This window comes from Loxodonta africana, chromosome 7 (genome assembly GCF_030014295.1).
Source record: "Loxodonta africana isolate mLoxAfr1 chromosome 7, mLoxAfr1.hap2, whole genome shotgun sequence".
NCBI classification, from domain to species: Eukaryota; Metazoa; Chordata; class Mammalia; order Proboscidea; family Elephantidae; genus Loxodonta; species Loxodonta africana.
The window spans coordinates 94,979,254-95,003,856 of record NC_087348.1 but is presented as its reverse complement, the minus strand read 5'-3'; the positions used below and the strand labels follow the sequence as shown (position 1 = coordinate 95,003,856).

General features: G+C 38.0%; 1 protein-coding gene across 1 annotated transcript in view; it reads left to right on the top strand.

Moving 5' to 3' along the window:
- LOC135232184 (glycerophosphodiester phosphodiesterase domain-containing protein 4-like) overlaps nucleotides 1–24,603 on the top strand; it is a 104,792-nt gene that overhangs the window by 74,587 nt on the left and 5,602 nt on the right. Inside the window, exon 13 of the mRNA XM_064289519.1 lies at nucleotides 900–1,054. Within this exon, the coding sequence (XP_064145589.1) occupies nucleotides 900–1,054 (155 nt within the window). The remainder of the gene's footprint in view (nucleotides 1–899; nucleotides 1,055–24,603) is intronic.

The following is a 24,603-nucleotide window of genomic DNA, read 5'->3' as shown; positions in this document are numbered from 1 at the left end:
TTATAGTAGAGATTGGGAGGTGGATAGCTTGTCCCAGGAGTATAGCAGTTGGACGTGATCAGCTGTGTGGCTCCTCCATGGGATTCTTAAGTAATTGTGCAGATGGTTCCTTATACAGCTACAGGTAACAATTTGAGGATGATCCAGTTAAATAGCAAGCAGGCCATTTACTATTCCAAACCAAATGAAATACCAGCACTCTGTCAAAGAGGGATGTTTATAATGACCATGTGATGTGACCTGCACCATCACTAACACAGATCTGTTAGAAAGTGCTTGGGTAACATTAAGGCTTTCAGAACTTGGCTTTGATGAATAATGTAGAAAGGGTACCTGCTTCCTGTTTGAGCAGAGTCTGATTCGTCATATTTTTCAGAAGCAGCTCTCTACATTTGGGCGGCTAATTAACAGAATCATATGGAAGAGTATTAGGAGTGAAATAAATATGGATTTTCTTGCAAATGGAACTGTTTTCACAGATGAATCATAATAGCTTTCCCTGTTGTCAGGAAATGACTCCTCTCAAAGATTATTTTCAGCAGCATCATCCAGAGATGTTTATGATTCCTACCTTTCATCCACATCTACCCACTTGTCATACGATTTGCCTAGTATGAGACTTTCTATATACAGTGGACCCTTGGTCCATGATGTTAACTGGTGGGTGAGAAGTCTTGGGAAAACTCAGCTCCAAAACAACTCTGGGGAAGGCCCTATTATGAAAGCTTATTAGACAATATTAGGCCAGGATGGTCCTTTTCACAAGGGCGAGAATCACTCTCTATGTTTCCCGTAGACTGTTAACCAGTACTAAAATGGTGCTCCCTCTATTCTACATGGAGGTGTTTGTACCGAGACAGATGATTATCCACTGAAGGATTTACTGTTTTTCTTTACAGATTTTTTGGTTGCCAAATTTTGATAGGGACTACGTTAGGCATACCGCTCCTGGTTTTCAGCAAGTGGGCCGGTTATACTCCCTTGACCAACTTTCAGAGGAAAACATAACAATAATAAATGTTGACTACAAGGAGTTGTTCTACAATGGCTTGAGGTAAGTGATTGACTATACCTCTCTTAGCATGAGTTGCCTTACTTGCACAAAATCCACATTCCATCTAAGCTGCTTAGTTTCCCCTCTCCATCTCAGGATTGCTATGTGTAGTCTTCTTGAATCGTCTGCTTCCTCCTTCCTACACAACCCTCCTTCCACTTTTTCAGGCTTTTTCCATCTCTTCCCTTCCCTCCCTCTGCCAACAAATGTATATCAAGTATGGACTATGTCCCTGGAACATAGTCTTAAGCTCCTTCTTTTTTGTTTATATCTATAGGGTCACTATGAGTTGGAATCGACTAGACGGCAGTGGGTTCGGTTTTTTTGTAATCCTCCATCATTTGGCACACTCTCTTGTATACTTTGCGTTTCTGATTTTATATAAGGTGGATGTGGAAAAGTCAGAATTTAAAAAGCTTTTTATTTCTTCCTGCCATTGCCAGATCGATTGCAGTATCTCATATATAGCTTCATGATCCAGATAGCCAGATTTCTAGTAGGCACAATTAAGAAATAGCTAAATCATTCTTTAAAAAAAAAAGTTTTAAGTTTCAAGCAGCCAAGCATGAGAAGGAACTAAAATTAAATAACCACCTTTTTCATAAATATACATTTGGAGAAAAATTTTCAGAATTAAAAGCAGGACCAGATTAAGGTATGTGAGGGCCATAAGTATCAATAATCTGCGGTGTCCTCTACTCTGTTCGCTCACACATTCAAAGGGGATATGTGAGTTATATATATACGTATACATATATATGTGTGTCTTAGCTATCTATGATGTAACTTTTAAAATGTGACTATAATATTAGCGATTGAATGCAAAAGTGGTGTATACCATTTTAGTGGAATGAGATGAACTAGGTTATAAATTTTTTAGTGGATACACGGTACTAAGGTTTTTACTATATGTCTTAGTCATCTAGTGCTGGTATAATAGAAGTTCCACAAGTGGATGACTTCAACAAAGAGAAGTTTATTCTCTCACAGTCCAGTAGGCTAGAAATCTAAATTCTAGGTGTCATCTCCAGGGAAAGGCTTTCTCTCTCTGTCACCTCTGGAGGATCAGTCTTCCGTTGGTCTGGGAGCATCTCAACTCAGGAACCTGAGGATCAAAGGACGTGTTGTGCTCCTGGCACTCCTTTCTTGGTGGTATGAGGTCCCCATGTCTCTCTGCTCACTTCTCTTTTATATCTCAAAGAGATTGGCTTAAGACACTACCTAATCTTGTAGACCCCATCAATATAACTGCTGCTAATCCATCTCGTTACATCACAGTGGTGGGATTTACAACACGTAGGGAAATCACATCAGATGATAAAATGGCAGGCAATCACATAATCATACAAGAGAATCATGACCTAGCCAAGTTAACAGATATTTTCGAGGGACACAGTTCAATCCATGACACTATATACCACATTTTCTATGAAAAGAAATTCTACAACAAAGAAAATGAGTCAGTGAACTTAGTTGTTTCAACAATCAATGTAAAATTCTGTTGACCTCCCACAACGAAAAGTTGACTTTCACCAATTTTGTTTTAAACGGCCTCATACTTCAGTTTTGATGCTTGTTTCATAATAAATCTATAATTGCAAATGAAAAGATGTCATAAATGAAAATTTAATGATCAGAAAACATATTACAACAAATGACTATATTTTATTTTTAGATAGATTCTTTCATCTCTGTTATAATTTAAAACATTTTTTCTGTTCTTTGCTCTTACAAATCCTTCAATGATGCATTAGAATTAAACTGCTGAAAAATATCTACTTCCCTGCGTAATAAGGATAATGAATTGAGTCTTTCTTGAATCATTGCTGTATCCTGAGGGTTTTTAAGTCTCTTTAAGGATGAAAATGAGTTTTGTGTTGTGCAATTTGTGATCATTAAGCTTAAGAATATGCATAATCCAATTTCAACATTGGTAAATATGCATTGTATTTTATCTTCTATTATGGAATCATACATGCCTACATGAGTAAAATTTGTCTTTACCTAATCTCTAAACTTAGGTCTCATTTAAGAACAAAATTGTCACACTTCTCCATAAAGCTTTGTATTTAAGTCATTGGGATAAGCCTGCACTAATTTCTTCGATGCCTTTATGCATTCTTCATTATGTATATCCACATTGTTTAGGAAGGAAAATTTATGTGAAAGAACTACATATACTTTTGCTCTTCTTTTCATGCAAGATTCAAATGTGTCAATGACGGGGTAGTGTGTGCTTACATGAAATTGATCTCTGGCACTCAGTACTTCTGGAGTATTTCTGTCATTTACTTGTTTCTTTCTAATGCTTCTTTGATGGTGAATTGCTTGATAATCAGTATTTGATAGCATTTGTTTTGTTGTGTTTTCAAATTTTTCAAAATCTTCCCTTAAATTATGTAAATACCTGTTAATGACTGGTAGAGATCTGAGCATGTCTTCAAATTTACTTTTGAATCTTGGCAAGCTTGACTTAATCTGATAAAAATTCTGCAATATATTATTCCACATAACCAGCATAAATACATACTCTTGTGTTTGCATCTTGTTGGCGAATTTTTCAGTTTCTTTTTTGGTATCTCCTTTTTGTGTCTTCTCTTCAGCAATATTTCCTGAGGCATCTAGAATCTAAGATTAGGGTTCCAGTATTGCAGTCGTCGTTACAGCACACACTTCCCAACATGTGTTAGACAGACATTTTAATACTCAATCATTGCCTAAATATGTTTTAATAACTGTCCATTGATGAGTACCCATTGCCATCGAGTCAAATCCAACTTCTAGTGATCCTATAGGGCAGAGTAGAACTGCCCCATAGGGTTTCCAAGGAGTGGCTCGTGGATTCAAACTGCCAGCCTTTTGGTTAGCAGCCAAGCTCTTAACCACTGCGCCAGCAGGGCTCCATTAAGGTGGCAAAATATGTGTAGAGTAACTGAGTAGCAGGATCAAAATCAACTGCTTCCAGACAACAATCTACTTCACTACATCCTACAAGTTTCAGTGGATGTGCAGCACATGGTATGAAAATGGCACATGCATTATGTTCTAAAATTCTGTTTCGTGCCTTTATAATGCCTTGACAGCTTGGCAGCATTGTCATAGGACTGGCTTCTGCACTTAGAAAAATCTAATTTTCAAACTTCACATAAATAGTGAAGTACTTGATTTGCAGGTTCTTTACTGGTATGACTTTAAGGTAGTAAACATAATAAATTGCTTGACAGCTTTTCCATCTGTTGGAGATATGTATGTTAAAACAATACCCAAGTGATCTGTATGAGAAAAATCAGGAGTACAGTCTACAAACTGAAATATCAAGCTATACTAATTTCGTTGAAAATAGTTGATCAAACCTCATCAACTTTATCATTTATTACGTTTATTAATTCCTCACACATTGTTTTAGACATATACAATGGGTTGCCCTTTCCTGTATTACCATATTTTGAGATGTGACTTGCTAAAAATGGATCACACTGGACAAGAAGTTCAAGTAAACCCCCCAAATTTCCATTTTGTGGGGACTTAAACACTTAATTTCTTCATTGAAAAGATAGCCCCCATTCAGTGATTATTATAATGACAGCAACAAGGCGTTACAAAATTGCTTTCCAGTACTAACATTCTTCATTAATTTGTGCTTTCAGTTCATAAGTTAAGCCAAAACCCTGTCTTCGTTTTAAGAGTGACAACATACAATCTCTGTGGATTGAACTGTTTTCATGTTGATCAAACATATTCAGGTTGCACCAATTGCAAAATATATCTGTAGCAAATCAAGAATTAAATGATTTAGAAATGAATGTTTGCAAACAAAACAACGTACAGACACGACTGATGGAGAATACAGTAGCCACTTCTTATAATTTTCACCATTAGCTTTGCACTGTAGAAATATATTCTGGCTATAGAACCTTGCTTATTTACTATCCAGAAATTTTCAGCATGAATTTTCAAATGGTCCACCGTGATGCTGACAGTCACTTGGCCCTCTTTCAATTCAGTAATTTACATCATTAGAAGAAAAATTATTTCACAAAATAGGATCTGTATTTCTGTTATTTATAAGGTCTGCTGATGTGACAATTTCAGATTCTAAAATAGTTTCACTTTCTACACCTTTTTTTTTTTTTTTACTACATCAAGCAATAGGTGCAGAATTAGGAATAAATTCTGTTATATTTGTATTGCTATTAGTAATTTCAGCACTAGGGGTACTACTACAGCTATTTGCACACATTAAATTTGAGCGTACAATGGAAAAAGGCTCTTCTAATTCACTGTGTTTTAAAAAGGAGGTTAATTTTGTAATTGTCTTTAGGATTCACAAATCCTTTTTCTGCAAGCTTTCATTTTTGCACTTCACTTAGTTATTGCTGTTTCATTTTATGGATGAAAAATTATATCACTTTTTAAATTTGGTTCTACCATAGCAAATAAATTTGGATAAATAAAATTTATAAAATCAAATTTACATTAAAAGTTGGATGTTAACACAAAAATTTATATTATAGAATTACTAAGTAAAAAAATTGATTTGGAACATGTAATTTTGTTCTTCAGATCTTAAACAGTCAAAAGAAATAGTATAAGGCAGTCAGAAATAATTTCATTCGCTTGTCCTGTGATGTTTGTTGGAGGCCCCTTGCAGATCTCCATGAGTGTTTTTGTCTTGAAATAGTACTTAAAAGCCTGCACGCTCATGTTCTGTCCTTTGGTGCTGCGTCTTCACAGTTATTAGACTACTGTCAATACCCAGTGGGGGCACTAGCGATTACAGAGAGCATACCAATAAAGGGTATGCTCAACCTGAAGACACATTTTGGTTTGCTTTGCACAGGACGTTTTATTTATTTATGGAATTGTTCAATGCTCATATTTGGAATTATGTACATAATTGATGTAATAATAGCACCACTTCTCAATGAGCAAGTTTGTTTTGTGAGTCATAACAATATCTATCAACTTCTTAAAAGAAAGTCAGTCTGAAGGGAAACGGAAAATACATTTATATAATTTTTATTATCTAAATATTTATTTCCTTCAGGAAATGTTCAGTTTTCTTACATGGAGATATGTAAATATTCTGATAAAATATAAATATAATGTTCTGATAAACTCACTGTGTTCCTTTCTTAGAAGATGAATTTAGAGACACATTCATTGCAAAACAGAAATGTATTTTTCATGATAAAAATATATTGAATTTTGTGTCCTCTTAATGTGCCAAGTACCTCATTTATTAGCATACATACAATAATATCAAATACTGTGTCTCTCACAACAGAGAATAAGAACAAAACTTACTTGATACAAAATTAAACATTTTTGTGTTAGACAAATATTAATATTTCCAGTATTTTTTGGATTTTGCAATATTAATAATATATTAAATTATTACCCATGTTAATATTATGTTAAATGCGCTAGATTACATCCATCATCTCTTTCACTGGCTAATGCTTTTCAGAAGTAAACTGCTGGGTCCTTCTTCCTAGTCTGTCTTAGTCGGGAAGCTCAGCTGAAACCTGTCCTCCGTGAGTGACCCTGCTGGTATCTGAATACCAGTGGCATAGCTTCCAGCATTACAGCAACACATAATCCCCCACAGTACGACAAACTGACAGACACGAAAGCTCAATACCATCAGTCAGAGCAAGGCCAGGGCCTGACTGTGCAACAGACCATCAATTGCTCATATGCAAATTCAAGCTGAAACTGAAGAAAATCCGAGCAAGTCCATGAGAGCCAAAATATGACCTTGAGTATATCCCATCCAAATTTAGAGGCCATCTCAAGAATAAATTTGACGCAGTGAACACTAATGACTGCAGACCAGACAAGTTGTGGAATGACATCAAGGACATCATCCATGAAGAAAGCAAGAGGTCACTGAAAAGACAGGAAAGAAAGAGGAGACCAAGATGGATGTTTGAGGAGACTCCGAAACTTGCACATGAGCATCAAGCAGCTAAAGCAAAAGGAAGAATTGAGGAAGTAAAAGAACTGAACAGAAGATTTCAAAGGGCCTCTCGAGAAGACAACGTAAAGTATTATAATGACATGTGCAAAGAGCTGGAGATGGAAAACCAAAAGGGAAGAACACACTCAGCGTTTCTCAAGCTGAAAGAACTGAAAAAAAAATTCAAGCCTCGTATTGCAATAGTGAAGGATCCCATGGGGAAAATCTTAAAAGATGCAGGAAGTATCAAAAGAAGATGGAAGGAATACACAGAGTCATTATACCAAAAAGAATTAGTCGATATTCAACCATTTCAAGAGGTGGCATATGATCAGGAACCGATGGTACTGAAGGAAGAAGTCCAAGCTGCTCTGAAGGCCTTGGCAAAAAACAAGGCTCCAGGAAGTGATGGAATATCAATTGAGATGTTTCAACAAACAGATGCAGAGCTGGAGGTGCTCACTCGTCTATGCCAAGAAATATGGAAGACAGCTTCCTGGCCAACTGACTGCAAGAGATCCATATTTATGCCTATTCACAAGAATGGTGATCCAACTGAATGTGGAAATTATAGAACAATATCATTACTATCACATGCAAGCAAAATTTTGTTGAAGATCATTCAAAAATGGCTGCAGCAGTATATCGACAGGGAACTGCCAGAAATTCAGGCCAGTTTCAGAAGAGGACGTGGAACCAGGGATATCATTGCGGATGTCAGATGGATCCTGGCTGAAAGCAGAGAATACCAGGAGGATGTTTATCTGTGTTTTATTGACTATGCAAAGGCATTCGACTATGTGGATCATAACCAATTATGGCTAACACTGCAAAGAATGGGAATTCCAGAACACTTAATCGTGCTCATGAGGAACCTTTACATAGATCAAGAGGCGGTTGTTCGGACAGAACAAGGCGATACTGATTGGTTTAAAGTCAGGAAAGGTGTGCGTCAGGGTTGTATTCTTTCACCATACCTATTTAATCTGTATGCTGAACAAATAATCCGAGAAGCTGGACTATATGAAGAAGAACAGAGCATCAGGATTAGAGGAAGACTCATTAACAACCTGTGTTATGCAGATGACACAAGCTTGCTTGCTGAAAGTGAAGAGGACTTCTAGCACTTACTAATGAAGATCAAAGACCACAGCCTACAGTATGGACTGCACCTCAACATAAAGAAAACAAAAATCCTCACAACTGGACCAATGAGCAACATCATGATAAAGGGAGAAAAGACTGAAGTTGTCAAGGACTTCATTTTACTTGGATCCACAATCAACAGCCATAGAAGCAGCAGTCAAGAAATCAAAAGACGCATTACATTGGGCAAATCTGCTGCAAAGGACCTCTTCAAAGTGTTGAAGAGCAAAGATGTCGCCCTGAATACTAAGGTGCACCTGACCCAAGCCATGGTATTTTCAATCACATCGTATGCATGTGAAAGCTGGACAATGAATAAGGAAGACGGAAGAAGAGTTGACGCCTTTGAATTGTGGTGTTGGGGAAGAATATTGAATATACTATGGACTGCAAAAAGAACAAACAAATCTGTCTTGGAAGAAGTGGGGCCAGAATGCTCCTTAGAGGCAAGGATGGCGAGACTGTCGAAAGTCTTACATACTTTCGACATGTTGTCAGGAGGGAATCAGTCCCTGGAGAAGGACATCATGCTTGGCAGAGTACAGGGTCAGCGGAAAAGAGGAAGACCCTCAACAAGGTGGATTGACACAGTGTCGGCAACAATGAGCTCAAGCATAGCAACGATTGTAAGGATGGCGCAGGACCGGGCAGTGTTACGTTCTGTTGTGCATATGGTCGCTGAGTCGGAACCGACTCGACAGCACCTAACAACACAAACAGCAAGATTACATCCACATGTATGCCAAACGTATTTTAAAGTTATAAATATTGTGTACAAAGCTTAGGACATAACTCTGTACATAAATGCTATACAGTTTAAAAGTAACTTGATCAAGTTCATTGCAATGGTCGACTTATTCAAGTTCCCTCACTTCTGTATGTCATCTGGGACTATAGTTCCCATTGGTTGTTTAGCAGGATGTGTGCAAGAGCGTACCCTTGTGTTTATATCACAGCAAACAGCATTGCTGGCCTCCTGGCTGGAGTTGCTGGATCAGCAGATGTGAATGTTCTCTCAAAATGGATCAGAGATCTGTTATCATAATATTAATTTTATATATGTATATATATATATATATAAATTATTATCTGTCCTTGCCCAGTAACTGCTCATTTTGGATCCTTTTGCATATTGGGTGAACAAAGCAAGAGTTAGATGCAACAGGGCACCCCCACCTCTGTTTATTAGAAAGAAATAGTATTTACTCAAGAGACCTGCTGAGATAAGGGGGGGACTGTAGGACACAGATGTCAACAAAGGTGTTGAAGTGGTAGGGGCTTCATAGCTTAAACAACCTTTCATGTGGGTGCCCTCGTGACCCTGCATTAACTTTACTTCCAGTTGGCACATTCTCACCACTGGAGCTGAATCAGTTTCATTTAGTGCCCTGCCAGTTTCCTTCCACTTTGGTACCCACTTTTCCTTGTGTCCTGTCTGCTTGGCATCTCTGGGTCTTTGCTTTGGACAACTGGTGCCCCTCTTTTTTTGATGCTCTAAGCATGTGCCTACGTTGTTATTGGGCAACCTGTCCCTGATTAAAAGCACCTAGGAGTAAAACGGTAACTTTTTATTTCATATCCTTTCTTTTAGATTTAAGGATAATTTTTTCAGGTAACTGTAAATGTTCCAGAGACAGTCTTCCTTGGAGAGAGAGATATATATACAAGGTGTGATCATTAGGGCTTTTCCTCACACTGGATCCTGCAGCCAGCTCCTGTTTGTCTGACCTCCAGTTCTTGGGACTTGAGCTAGCAGCTTATCTGCCATCTTGCCTGCCGGTCATGGGATTCATTCGTCTTCGTAGCCTGTGAGCCAGAGCCCTGCTGTCTCACTTGTTGATCTTGGGTTTGCCAGCCCTTGCAGCTATGTGAATCAGGGGAAGCCTCCAGCGTGACCCACAGATTGGGACTTCCTGGCCTCTACAACCACATGAGCCATTTCCTTTATATAAATCTCTCTATACAGATATTTATACACTTCACTGGTTTTGCCTCTCTAGAGAACCCAGCCTAAATCACAAGGTCTTGCTGGGCTTCATAAAAATTCCCATAGACACTTTTCTGCATTCCAAGCCATGAAGCAGGCTGTTGGATATACCTCTGTGTCTGCATTTTCTGTCTCTCTGGCCATGGGAGGTTACTCATATAATGTCTTTTTTTTCTTTTAGCATTGGAAAATTATGTGTGCTTTACTGTCTATTTCTCAACCAGAAGATTTTTCTTTACACAGTTACCCTTCTATTATGAGTGCATTTCTATTTACTTTTACTTTTTTCAAATAGAAAATGACTCTAAAGTTATGTTCTTCCCTCCTAATCATAACTTAGATTGATCTAGTAGTTGAACAATAATTATAAAAGCTTCCATTTGTTGAGCCTTTATTATGTGTAAAGTCTTGTGGTTAGTAGAACACCGATTCTGTTTCAAACCCTGCCCTACCCATCATTTCCTGTGTGACTTTGGGAAGTTTCTGATCATCAGTTTTCTCATTTGTAAGTTAAGGATGACAATGGTACCTACTGGAAGGAATGGCTGAAAGAGGGAGGTAATTCTTGTAATGCACAGAGCAGAATGCTGGACAAATGCAAAAGCACAATAAATGTTAGCTGCTGCTTTTATCATCTCCATCCATACAAACTATGTGAAAAAGCAAAAACCCATTGCCATCGAGTCAATTCCAACTCATAGCAACCCTATAGGACAGAATAGAACTGCTCCATAGGATTTCCAAGGAGTGGCTTTTGGATTCAAACTGCTGACCTTTTAATTAACAGCAAGCTCTTAACCACTATGCCACCAGGGCTCCTATGTAGTATGTAGTGGGCATTATTATCCCATTTTTTAAATAAGGAAACTAAAGCTCAGAGCGGTTAGGTAATTCATCACTGACAGTTGGTCAGTTGTGCACCTGGGCTTTAAACATAGGCCTGACAGATGCCAGAGTCCAAGTTCTTTTACCACTGTGCCTTTATAGGTATTCCCTTGGCCATCGTTATATAGCCATAGTCCCAACTTCCCTCAGGTTTAACAGGGATCATATCCGGAGTTCTCGTATAAAGTTAAGGAGCTTCATTTAGCTCAACAAATGTTTGCTGAGTAGTAATATGTAAATGCATCATACAAATTTTATATAAAAGGTCAACATAAGCAAGGCATCCTCCTCTTCCTTAAGGACGGTATGTACTCTAGTAGGGAGAATAAGTCTTTTTCCCATGTAGCTGTAATACAAAGCTGTTTGCAATAAATTCATGAACAGGACTTTATTCAAAATCATTCCCCGTAAGTATCTCTAAATTATAACAAATGAAACAGTTATACATTAAATATTTGTGTAATGTTGATGATCTGATTACAATCAAATTTTAAGTACATTTTCTGTGATCAGTGTTCACTTTCTAGTCCATCAGGCCACTGTTATAAGACATTGTAAAAAGCCTTGCTGTTTTGACTCTGAGAATGTTTTAGATATATTACTTTAATCAGAGTTATATGAACATTGAGAAACTATTTTCCAAAGAGATATCTGTTTAATTTCTCAATCAGTTTTCTATAAACTGCAGTTGTTAGTTGCTGTCAAGTCGATTCCAACTCATGGTGATCCCATGTGTACAGGGGTTTCCAAAACTATGACCTTTCAGAAGCAGATTGCCAGGCCTATCTTCTGAGAAACTGCAGTGATCTTATCTCAATTTTTTTTTTCTGTTTTTAACTTACAGAAGTTATTTTAATAGGATTAATTATTTCCCCTGAAAATTTCATAATAAAGAATTGACTAATCAATTTTTATCCTCGTGGTGTTTTATGAATTATAACTTTTACCATTGTGAGTTTTCATTTGTATTATATTTTTATCATGTCTAATTTTCTCAAGCCCAATTTTACAAATTCAAATTTTGTGGAGAATATTTTAGCCTAACAATTTTATGTACAGCTTTATTGAAGTAAAACTGGCATACAATAAGCTGCACAAATATGAAGTTTACATGTTAAAAAATTCTGTCATGTGTATACCCTCCTGGAACCATCACCTGAGTCAAAATAATGGACGTGTCCATCACTCCTTTGCACTCCCTCCTACTGCCCTGTTCTTTCCCCAGCCCTGTCCCCAGACAAATCATGCATCTGCTTTCTTTGCCTCTCTGTAGATTTCTTTGCCTTATATAGAAGTTTCTGTAATGAAACCACACAGTATGTACTCTTTTTTTTTTTAGAGGAGGGTGTGGCTTCTTTCAGTTAGAATAATCATTTTGAGATTTATTCATATTTTCCATGTATGAATAGTTAATTCCTTTTTATTACCAAGTAGTATTTCATTGTATGGATATGGCACAATTTGTCTATATAGTCACTTGTTCATAGACATTTGGCTTGTTCTTAGTTTGGGGTTATTGCAAATAAAGCTGGTAAGAACTTTCATGTAAAGGTTTTGTGTGCATATAAGTTTTCATTTCTCTAGGGTAGGTACCTGGGAGTGGAAGGACTGCATGATATGGTTAAGTATATGTTTAACTTTTTTTTTTTAATTAATTTTTATTAAGCTTCAAGTGAACATTTACCATTCCGATCAGTCTGTCACATGTAAGTTTACATACATCTTACTCCCTTCTCCCACTTGCTCTCCCCCTATTGAGTCAGCCCTTTCAGTCTCTCGTTTCGTGCCAATTTTGCCGTCTTCCCTCTCTCTCTATCTTCCCATCCCCCCTCCAGTCAAGAGTTGCCAACACACTCTCCAGTGTCCACCTGATTTAATTAGCTCACTCTTCATCAGCATCTCTCCCCCCCGCCGCTGACCAGTCCTTTTCATGCCTGATGAGTTGTCTTCGGGGATGGTTCCTGTCCTGTGCCATCAGAAGGTCTGGGGAGCATTGCCTCCGGGATTCCTCTAGTCGCAGTCATACCATTAAGTATGGTCTTTTTATGAGAATTTGGGGTCTGTATCCCATTGGTCTCCTGCTCCCTCAGGAATTGTGTATTGTGCTCCCTGACAGGGCAGACATCGATTGTGGCCAGGGACCAACTAGTTCTTCTGGTCTCAGGATAATGTAGGTCTCTGGTTCATGTGGCCCTTTCTATCTCTTGGGTTCTTAGTTGTCGTGTGACTTTGGTGTTCTTCCTTTGCCTTTGCTCCAGGTGGGTTGAGACCAATTGATGTATCTTAGATGGCCGCTTGTTGGCATTTAGGACCCCAGACGCCACATTTCAAAGTGGGTTGCAGAATGTTTTCATAATAGAATTGTTCTGCCCATTGACTTAGAAGTCCCGTCAAACCATGTTCCCCAGACCCCAGCCCCTGCTCCACTGACCTTTGAAGCTTTCATTTTATCCCAGAAACCTCTTTGCTTTTAGTCCAGTCCAATTAGACTGACCTTCCTTGTATTGAGTGTTGTCTTTCTCTTCACCCAAAGCAGTTCTTATCTACTAATTGATCAGTAAAAAACCCTCTCCCTCCCTCCCTCCCTCCCCCCTTTGTAACCACAAAAGTATGTGTTCTTCTCCGTTTTTTCTATTTCTCAAGATCTTATAATAGTGGTCTTATACAATATTTGTCCTTTTGCCTCTGACTCATTTCGCTCAGCATAATGCCTTCCAGATTCATCCATGTTATGAAATGTTTCAGAGATTCGTCACTGTTCTTTATCGATGTGTAGTATTCCATTGTGTGAATATACCACAATTTATTTACCCATTCATCCGTTGATGGACCCCTTGGTTGCTTCCAGCTTTTTGCTATTGTAAACAGAGCTGCAGTAAACATGGGTGTGCATATATCTGTTTGTGTGAAGGCTCTTGTATCTCTAGAGTATATTCCGAGGAGTGGGATTTCTGGGTTGTATGGTAGTTCTATTTCTAACTGTTTAAGATAACGCCAGATGGGTTTCCAAAGTGGTTGTACCATTTTACAATCCCACCAGCAGTGTATGAGAGTTCCAATCTCTCCGCGGCCTCTCCAACGTTTATTATTTTGTGTTTTTTGGATTAATGCCAGTCTAGTTGGTGTGAGATGGAATCTCATCGTAGTTTTAATTTGCATTTCTCTAATGGCTAATGATCGGGAGCATTTTCTCATGTATCTGTTGGCTGCCTGAATATCTTCTTTAGTGAAATGTGTGTTCATGTCCTTTGCCCACTTCTTGGTTGGGTTGTTTGTCTTTTTGTGGTTGAGTTTTGACAGAATCATATAGATTTTAGAGATCAGGCGCTGGTCTGAGATGTCATAGCTGAATATTCTTTCCCAGTCTGTAGGTGGTCTTTTTACTCTTTTGGTGAAGTCTTTAGATGAGCATAGGTGTTTGATTTTTAGGAGCTCCCAGTTATCTGGTTTCTCTTCATCATTTTTGGTAGTGTTTTGTATTCTGTTTATGCCCTGTATTAGGGCTCCTAGGGTTGTCCCTATTTTTTCTTCCATGATCTTTATCGTTTTAGTCTTTATGTTTAGGTCTTTGATCCACTTGGAGTTAGTTTTTGTGCATGGTGTGAGGTATGGGTCCTGTTTCATTCTTTTGCAAATGGATATCCAGTTATGCCAGCACCATTTGTTAAAAAGACTATCTTTTCCCCAATTGACTGACACTGGTCCTTTGTCAAATATCAGCTGCTCATACATGGATGGATTTATATCTGGGTTCTCAATTCTGTTCCATTGGTCTATGTGCCTGTTGTTGTACCAGTACCAGGCTGTTTTGACTACTGTAGCTGTATAATAGGTTCTGAAATCAGGTAGAGTGAGGCCTCCCACTTTCTTCTTCTTTTTCAGTAATGCTTTACTTATCCGGGGGTTCTTTCCCTTCCATATGAAATTAGTGATTTGTTTCTCTATCCCCTTAAAATATGACATTGGTATTTGGATTGGAAGTGCATTATATGTATAGATGGCTTTTGGTAGAACAGACATTTTTACTATGTTAAGTCTTCCTATCCATGAGCAGGGTATATTTTTCCACTTAAGTATGTCCTTTTGAATTTCTTGTAGCAGAGTTTTATAGTTTTCTTTGTACAGGTCTTTTACATCCTTGGTAAGATTTATTCCTAAGTATTTTATCTTCTTGGGGGCTACTGTGAATGGTATTGATTTGGTTATTTCCTCTTCGGTGTTCTTTTTGTTGATGTAGAGGAATCCAAGTGATTTTTGTATGTTTATTTTATAACCTGAGACTCTGCCAAACTCTTCTATTAGTTTCAGTAGTTTTCTGGAGGATTCCTTAGGGTTTTCCATGTATACGATCATGTCATCTGCAAATAGTGATAGCTTTACTTCCTCCTTGCCAATCTGGATACCCTTTATTTCTTTGTCTAGCCTAATTGCCCTGGCTAGGACTTCAAGTACGATGTTGAATAAGAGTGGTGATAAAGGGCATCCTTGTCTGGTTCCCGTTCTCAAGGGAAATGCTTTCAGGTTCTCCCCATTTAGAGTGATATTGGCTGTTGGCTTTGCTTAGATGCCCTTTATTATGTTGAGGAATTTTCCTTCAATTCCTATTTTGGTAAGAGTTTTTATCATAAATGGGTGTTGAACTTTGTCAAATGCCTTTTCTGCATCTGTTGATAAGATCATGTGGTTTTTATCTTTTGTTTTATTTATGTGATGGATTACATTAATGGTTTTTCTGATATTAAACCAGCCTTGCATACCTGGTATAAATCCCACTTGATCAGGGTGAATTATTTTTTTGATGTGTTATTGGATTCCATTGGCTAGAATTTTGTTGAGGATTTTTGCATCTGTGTTCATGAGGGATATAGGTCTATAATTTTCTTGTTTTGTAATGTCTTTACCTGGTTTTGGTATCAGGGAGATGGTAGCTTCATAGAATGAGTTGGGTAGTATTCCGTCTTTTTCTATGCTTTGAAAACCTTCAGTAGTAGTGGTGTTGAGTCTTCTCTGAAGGTTTGGTAGAACTCTGCAGTGAAGCCGTCTGGGCCAGGACTTTTTTTTGTTGGAAGTTTTTTGATTACCGTTTCAATCTCTTTTTTTGTTATGGGTCTATTTAGTTGTTCTACTTCTGAATGTGTTAGTTTAGGTAGGTAGTATTTTTCCAAGAATTTATCCATTTCTTCTAGGTTTTCAAATTTGTTAGAGTACAATTTTTCGTAGTAATCTGAAATGATTCTTTTAATTTCATTTGGCTCTGTTGTGATGTGGTCCTTCTCGTTTCTTATTCGGGTTGTTTCCTTTCCTGTTTTTCTTTAGTCAGTCTAGCCAATGGTTTATCAATTTTGTTAATTTTTTCAAAGAACCAGCTTTTGGCTTTGTTAATTCTTTCAGTTGTTTTTCTGTTCTCTAATTCATTTAGTTCAGCTCTGATTTTTATTATTTGTTTTCTTTGGTGCCTGATGGGTTCTTTTGTTGCTCACTTTCTATTTGTTCAAGTTGTCGGGACAGTTCTCTGATTTTGGCTCTTTCTTCTTTTTGTATGTGTGCATTTATCGATATAAATTGGCCTCTGAGCACTGCTTTTGCTGTGTCCCAGAGGTTTTGATAGGAAGTATTTTCATTCTCGTTGCTTTCTAAGAATTTCCTTATTCCCTCCTTGATGTCTTCTATAACCCAGTCTTTTTTCAGTAGGGTATTGTTCATTTTCCAAGTATTTGATTTCTTTTCCCTAGTTTTTCTGTTATTGATTTCTAGCTTCATTGCCTTGTGGTCTGAGAAGATGCTTTGTAATATTTCGATGTTTTGGATTCTGCAAAGATTTGTTTTATGACCTAATATGTGGTCTATTCTAGAGAATGTTCCATGTGTGCTAGAAAAAAAAGTATATTTTGCAGCAGTTGGGTGGAGGGTTCTGTATAATCAATGAGGTCAAGTTGGTTGATTGTTGTAAGTAGGTCTTCTGTGTCTCTATTGAGCTTCTTACTGGATGTCCTGTCCTTCTCCGAAAGTGGTGTGTTGAAGTCTCCTACTATAAATGTGGATGTGTCTATCTCACTTTTCAATTCTGTTAAAATTTGATTTATGTATCTTGCAGCCCTGTCATTGGGTGCATAAATATTTAATATGGTTATGTCTTCCTGATCAATTGTCCCTTTTATCATTATATAGTGTCCTTCTTTATCCTTTGTGGTGGATTTAAGTCTAAAGTCTATTTTGTCAGAAATTAATATTGCTACTCCTCTTCTTTTTTGCTTATTATTTGCTTGATATATTTTTTTCCATCCTTTGAGTTTTAGTTTGTTTGTGTCTCTAAGTCTAAGGTGTGTCTCTTGTAGGCAGCATATGGATGGATCGTGTTTCTTTATCCAGTCCGTGACTCTCTGTCTCTTTATTGGTGCATTTAGTCCATTTACATTCAGCTTAATTATAGATAAATAAGTTTTTAGCGCTGTCATTTTGATGCCTTTTCATGTGGGTTGTTGGCCATTTCATTTTTCCACATACTTTTTTGTGCCGAGACGGTTTTCTTAGTAGATTGTGAGATCCTCATTTTCATAATGTTTAACTTTATGTTAGTTGAGTCGTTACGTTTTTCTTGGCTTTTTTCTTGAGTTATGGAATTGATATTCCTTTTTGTGGTTACCTTATTATTTACCCCTATTTTTCTAAGTAAAAACCTAACTTGTATCGTTCTATATTGCCTTGTATCACTCTCCATCTGGCAGTTCAATGCCTCCTATATTTAGTCCCTCTTTTTGATTATTGTGATCATTTATCTATTGATTTCCATGATTCCCTGTTATGTGTATTATTTTGTTGATTTATTTATTTTTTAGAATTAATCTTAATTTGTTTGTTTTTGTGTTTTCCCTATTTGAGTTGCGTTGATATCAGGACGTTCTGTTTTGCGGCCTTGTATTGTGCTGGTACCTGATATTATTGGTCATCAGGCCAAACAATCTCCTTTAGCATTTCTTGCAGTCTTGGTTTAGTTTTTGCAAATTCTCTGAACTTGTGTTTATCTGTAAATATCTTAATTTCTCCTTCATATTTCAGAGAGAGTTTTGCTGGATATATGATCCTTGGTTGGCAGTTTTTCTCCTTCAGTGCTCTGTATACGTCGTCCCATTCCCTTCTTGCTTGCATGGTTTCTGCTGAGTAGTCTGAACTTATTCTTATTGATTCTCCCTTGAAGGAAACCTTTCTTTTCTCCCTGGCTGCTTTTAAAATTTTCTGTTTGTCTTTGGTTTTGGCAAGTTTGATGATAATATGTCTTGGTGTTTTTCTTTTTGGATCAATCTTAAATGGGGTTCGATGAGCATCTTGGATAGCTATCCTTTCGTCTTTCATGATGTCAGGGAAGTTTTGTGTCAGGAGTTCTTCAACTATTTTCTCTGTGTTTTCTGTCCCCCCTCCCTGTTCTGGGACTCCAATCACTCGCAATTTATCCTTCTTGATAGAATCCCACGTGATTCTTAGGGTTTCTTCATTTTTTTAAATTCTTTTATCTGATTTTTTTTCAGCTATATTGGTGTTGATTCCCTGGTCCTCCAGAAGTCCCAGTCTACATTCTAATTGCTCGAGTCTGCTCCTCTGACTTCCTATCGCGTTGTCTAATTCTGTAATTTTATTGTTAATCTTTTGGATTTCTACATGCTGTCTCTCTATGGATTCTTGCAACTTATTAATTTTTCCACTATGTTCCTGAATAATCTTTTTGAGTTCTTCAAGTGTTTTATCAGTGTGTTCTTTGGCTTTTTCTGCAGTTAGCCTAATTTCATTTGTGATGTCTTTAAGCATTCTGTAAATTAGTTTTTTATATTCTATATCCGATAATTCCAGGATTGTATCTTCATTTGGGAAAGATTTTGATTCTTTTGTTTGGGGGGTTGGAGAAGCTGTCATGGTCTGTTTCTTTATGTGGTTTGATATAGACTGCTGTCTCCGAGCCATCACTGGGAAACTAGCTTTTCCAGGTAATCAGCTAAAAAAAAAAATGCAGTCAGATCCCTATCTGAATTCTCCCTCTGGCTCAGGGTATTCGGATGTTAATGGAGCCGCCTGGGGAGTGTGGGGGAGGGATCAGAGAGCTAGGAGTGTAGCACCTCAGAATATAGAGCTGATTCCCGCATTCACGCTCCGCCCGCACCTGCCAATATCCCAGCGGGACGGCTCCCCCCGCTCCAAGACCAGTCACTTCCTCTCGGGGACTTCTCCCTCCGGCGCGCCGCTCCGCTCGCGCGAACTGGGTGGGCTTGCCCGCACGAATGGCTGGGCCCGCCCCTGGGGTCAATTCAGGGAAATATAACTGGTCGCCGCGCTCACGCTCCACCCGCGCTCGCCACAATTCCAGCAGGAGGGCTCCCCGGCTGGGACGCTGCTCTCCCTGCTCCGAGACCAGTCACTTCCTCCTGGGGACTTCTCCCTCTGTTGCGCCCCACCGCTCGCGCGAACTGGGTGGGCGTCGCCCTCACGAACAGCTGGGCCCGCCCCCGGGGTCGCTTTAGGGAAATATAGCTGATCCCCATGCTCTCGCCACGCCCACTTCCCGCCAAACTCCCGGTGGGACGGCTCCCCGGCTGGGACGCTGCTCTCCCCGCTCCGAGATCTGTCACTGCCTCCCGGGTGCTTCTCCTACCGGCTGTGCCGCTACGCCGCCTGCGCCAATCAGCTAGGCTCCCTCCCGGGATGAGTTCGGGGTGTAGGGCTGGGCCCCTTTTCTGTGCCGTCTGCCCCCTGGGCTCTGCCCCAGATCGGGCTCCAGAGGTCACCTGCCTGGTACGCTGGCTTCTGGTTCTGAAAACGATCGCTGTCTGCCCGTATTTGTTCGTTCTCCGTCTCTAAGTCTGTGTTTGTTGTTCAGAGTTCGTAGATTGTTATGTATGTGATCGATTCACTTGTTTTTCCAAGTCTTTGTTGCAAGAGGGATCCGCGGTAGCGTCCACCTAGTCCGCCATCTTGGCCCCGCCTCCTGCTTAACTTTTTAAGAAACTACCAAACTGATTTTCAAAGTGGTTGTACCATTTCTTATTTTACCAGCAAAGTATGAGAGTTCCACTTGCTGTCAACATCCTTAACATGTTTAACATTTTGAGGAACTGCCAAAGCATTTTCCAGAGGGGCTGGACACCAGCAATGTATGCTGGCTGCACTGCATCTTCCACAGCTCTTGGTAGTGTCAAGTATTTTTGTTTTGCTTTTCTTTGTTTCTTTTCTTCCCTTCTAGTAGATGTGTAATGGTATCTTACAGTGGTTTTAATTCGCATTTACCTAATGGCTAATGATGTTAATTATCTTTTAATGTGTTTATTTGGCATTCAGTATCCTCTTTCGTTAAGTGTCTGATGAAGTTATCCTTTTTTTTTTCTTTCACTATTTTTCTTTCCTTTTTTTCTCTCTTTTTGATTTTACTGTGTTTTAGGTGAAAGTTTACAGTGCAAGTTATTTCTCATTCAAAAATTTATACACAAACTATTGTGTTACATTGGTTGGAATCCCCTCAATGTGTCAGAATGCTCCTGCTTTCCCTTTACACCCTGGCTTCCCCTTGTCCGTTTATGCAGGTTTCCTGTCCCTTCCTGACTTCTTCTCTCTGTTGAAGCACGCTTAGAGTGTTTCCATCTTTTTTGCTCTTGTGAATAATACTGCAGTGAACATGGGTGTGCATGCGTGTATTCAAGTGACAGCTTTTATTTCTCTAGGATATATTCCTAGGAGTAGGATTGCTGGATTGTATGATATTTCTATTTCTAGCTTTTTAAGGAGGCGCCATATGGTATTCTATAGCGGTTGTACCATTTTACATTCCCTCCTGCAGTGCATAAGCGTTCCAGTCTCCCTGCAACTTCTCCAACATTTGTTATTTTCTGTTTTTTTGATTAGTGCTAGTAATGTTGGAATGAACTGGTATCTCATTGTAGTTTTGATTTGCATTTCTCTAATGGCTAATGACTATAAACATTTTCTCATGTGTCTGTTAGCTGCCTAAATGTCTTCTTTAATCAAGTGTCTCTTCATATCCTATGCCTATTTTTTAATTGGGTTATTTGTCTTTTTGTTGTTAAAATGTTGAAGTGTTCTATAGATTTTAAAGATTATACCCTTGTTAGGTATGTTGTAGCCAATTTTTTTTTTTTCCCAGTCTGTAGGTTCTCTTTTTACTCTTTTGGGGAAGCCTTTTAATATGCATAATTTTTATGAGCTCCCAGTTATTTCTTTTTATTTTTTTACCCAGTTATGTAGTTTCTCTTCAGGTGTTTGTGCATCGTAAGTTATGGTTTGTGTTATATGTATGCCATGTATTAGGACCCTTAGCACTGTCCCTGTTTTCTCTTCCATGATCTTTATTGTTTTACATTTTATGTTTAGGTCTTTGATCCATTTTGAGTTAGTTTTTGTGTATGGTTTGAGGTATGGGTCTTGTTTCTTTTTTTACAGATAGACATCCAGTTTTGCCAGCACCAAAAGACACTGCCTTTTCCCCATTTAATGGGCTTTGGTTCTTTGTCAAAGATTAGTTGTCCGTGGGTGGGTGGATTTACATCTGGGTTCTCAATTCTGTTCCATTGGTCTGTGTTTCTTCTTTGTACCAGTTCCAGGCTGTTTTTACTACTGTGGGTGTATAGTAGGTAGTGTGAGGCCTCCTACCTTGTTCTTTTTCTTCAATAATGCTTTGGTTATCTGGGACCTATTTCCTTTCCATATAAAGTTGGTGATTAGTTTTTCCCTCTCGTTAAAGAATGCTGTTGGTATCTGGATTGGGATTGCATTATATCTGAAGATTGCTTTGGGTAAGATTGACATTTTCACAATGTTGCATCTTCCTATCCATGAGCATGGTATCTTTGTTCATTTATGTAGTTCTGTTTTGGTTTCTTGCGGTAGTGTTTTGTAGTTTTCTTTGTATTGGTCTTTTATGTCTCTGGTTAGATTTGTTCCTAAGTATTTTATCTTTTTAGGGGCTATTGTAAATGGTATTGTTTTCCTGATTTCCTCTTCAGAGTTCACTTTGTTGGTGTATAGGAATCCACCTGATTTTTTATGTTGGTCTTGTATCCTGCTAGTCTTCTGAATCTTTCTATTAGTTCCAGTGGTTTTCTTGTGGACTCTTTGGGGTTCTCTGTGTATAGGATCATACCATCTGCAAAAAGGGATAATTTTACTTCTTCCTTTTCAATTTAGGTGTCCTTTATTTCTTTTTCTTTCCTTACTGCTCTAGCTAGGACTTCCAGCACAATATTAAATAGTGGTGATAAAGGGCATCTTTGTCTTGTTCCCATTCTCAGGGAGAATGCTTTCAGCGTATCTCCATTGAGAAAGATGTTGGCTCTTGGTTTTATATTTATATAAAAATGCCCATTATTATGTTGAGGAATTTCCCTTCTATTCCTATTTTATTGAGAGTTTTTATGAGGAATGGGTGTCCATTATTTTTAAAATTAGATTGTTTGTTTTCTTACCTTTGGGTTTTGAGAGTTCTTTATATGTTCTGGATACAAGTTTGTTGCTCAGTATGTGATTTGAAAATATTTTCTCCCTTTCTGTAGCTTGTCTTTACATTCTCTCACTGTTCTTTCTGGCGGAGGAAATGTTTTTAATTTATGAAATGCAATTTTTCAGTTTTTTCCTTTTATGGATCATGTTTGTAGTATCATATTTAAGAATTCTTTGCCTAATCCAAGGTCACAAGGATTTTCTCCTATGTTTTATTTTAAAAGTATTATACCTTTACATTTTACGTTTATGTATGATCTATTTTCACTCAGTTTTATCTAGGGGAAAGTTTAGATCAAGGTTCGTTTTCTTGGATATAGATATCCAATTGTTTCACCCTATTTGCTGAAAAGACTATACTTTCCCATTAAATTGCCTTTGCGCCTTTGTCAAAACAATTTGGCCATATCTGTGTAGGTCTGTTTCTTTTTTCTTTCTTTTTTATTGTGGTAACATAAAATTTACCGTTTTAAGATTTTTGACTACAATTCAGTGGTGTTAAGTACATTCTTAATGTTGCGTTACTATCACTTCTATTTCCAGATCTTTTCATCATCCCATGTAGAAATTCTATACCTATTAAACAACAACTCCCCTTTTTCTCCTCTCCTCAGCCCTTGATAACCTCTATTCTATTTTCTGCCTCTATGAATTTGCCTATTCTAGGTACCTTGTATAAGTGGAATCAAACAGTATTTGTCCTTTTGTGTATTTCACTTAGCCTAATGTCCTCAAGTTTATATTTATTGAATTTATCTCTAGGTACTTTATAACTTGAATGCTATTATGAATGATACTGTTTTTTATTTCTTTTTCTATTTGTTCATTGTTAGCATATAGGAATAAATTTTATTTTTGCATATTAAATATGTTTTACAGTCTTACTAAATTTATTAATTCTCATGTGGAACCTGTACATAGACCAAGAGGCAGTCTTTTGAACAGAACAAGGGAATACTCTGTGGTTTAAAGTCCGGAAAGGTATGAGTCAGGGTTGTATCCTTTCACCATACTTATTCAATCTGTATGCTAAGCAAATAATCTGAGAAGCTGGGCTATATGAAGAAGAATGAGGCATCAGGATTGGAGGAAGACTCATTAACAACCTGTGTTATGCAAATGACACAACCTTCCTTGCTGAAAGTGAAGATTATTTGAAGCACTTACTGATGAAGATCAAAGACCACAGCCTTCAGTATGGATTACACCTCAACATAAAGAAAACAGAAATCCTCACAACTGGACCAATAAGCAACATTATGATAAACGGAGAAAATATTGAAGTTGTCAAGGATTTCATTTCACTTTGATCCATAATCAATGCCCATAGAAGCAGTATTCAAAAAATCAGGCAATACATTGCATTGGCCAAATCTGCTGCAAAAGACCTCTTTAAAGTATTAAAGAGCACGGATGTCACTTTTAGAACTAAGGTGTGTCTGACCCAAGCTTTGGCATTTTCATTGCTCATCATCCCAAACAGAAACCTTGTACTCATTAAGCAAGCAGTCCCCATTCTCCTAACACCCTAACCCCTGGCAGCCACAACTCTATATTTTGTTTCTATGGATTTACATATTCTGGATAATTCGTATAAATGGAATCATACAATATGTGGTCTTTTGTGTCTGGCGTCTTTCACTTAGCATAATGTGTTTGAGGTTCATTCACATTGTAGCATGAGGCAGTACGTCATACTTTTTTATGACTGAATAATATATATCCTTCCGTCCATTGTATGGATATGCTACAGTTTCTTTATCCAGTCATCCAGCGATGGACATTTGTGCTGTTTCCACCTTTTGACTATTTGAAATAGCTTTTGTTTGGATAAACCAAAACCAAACCCATTTCCATGGAGTCGATTCAGACTCATACGGACCCTATAGGACAGGGTAGAACTGCCCCATAGGGTTTCAAAGGAGTGGCTGGTGGATTCAAAGTGCCAACCTTTTGGTTAGCAGCCAAGCTTTTAATCACTGTACCACCAGGGTTCCAAACTTGTATTGCCAGAAATGGGATTCGAATACCTGTTTCAAATTTTTGGCAGGTTTTTTTTTTATATAGCAAGGAGAG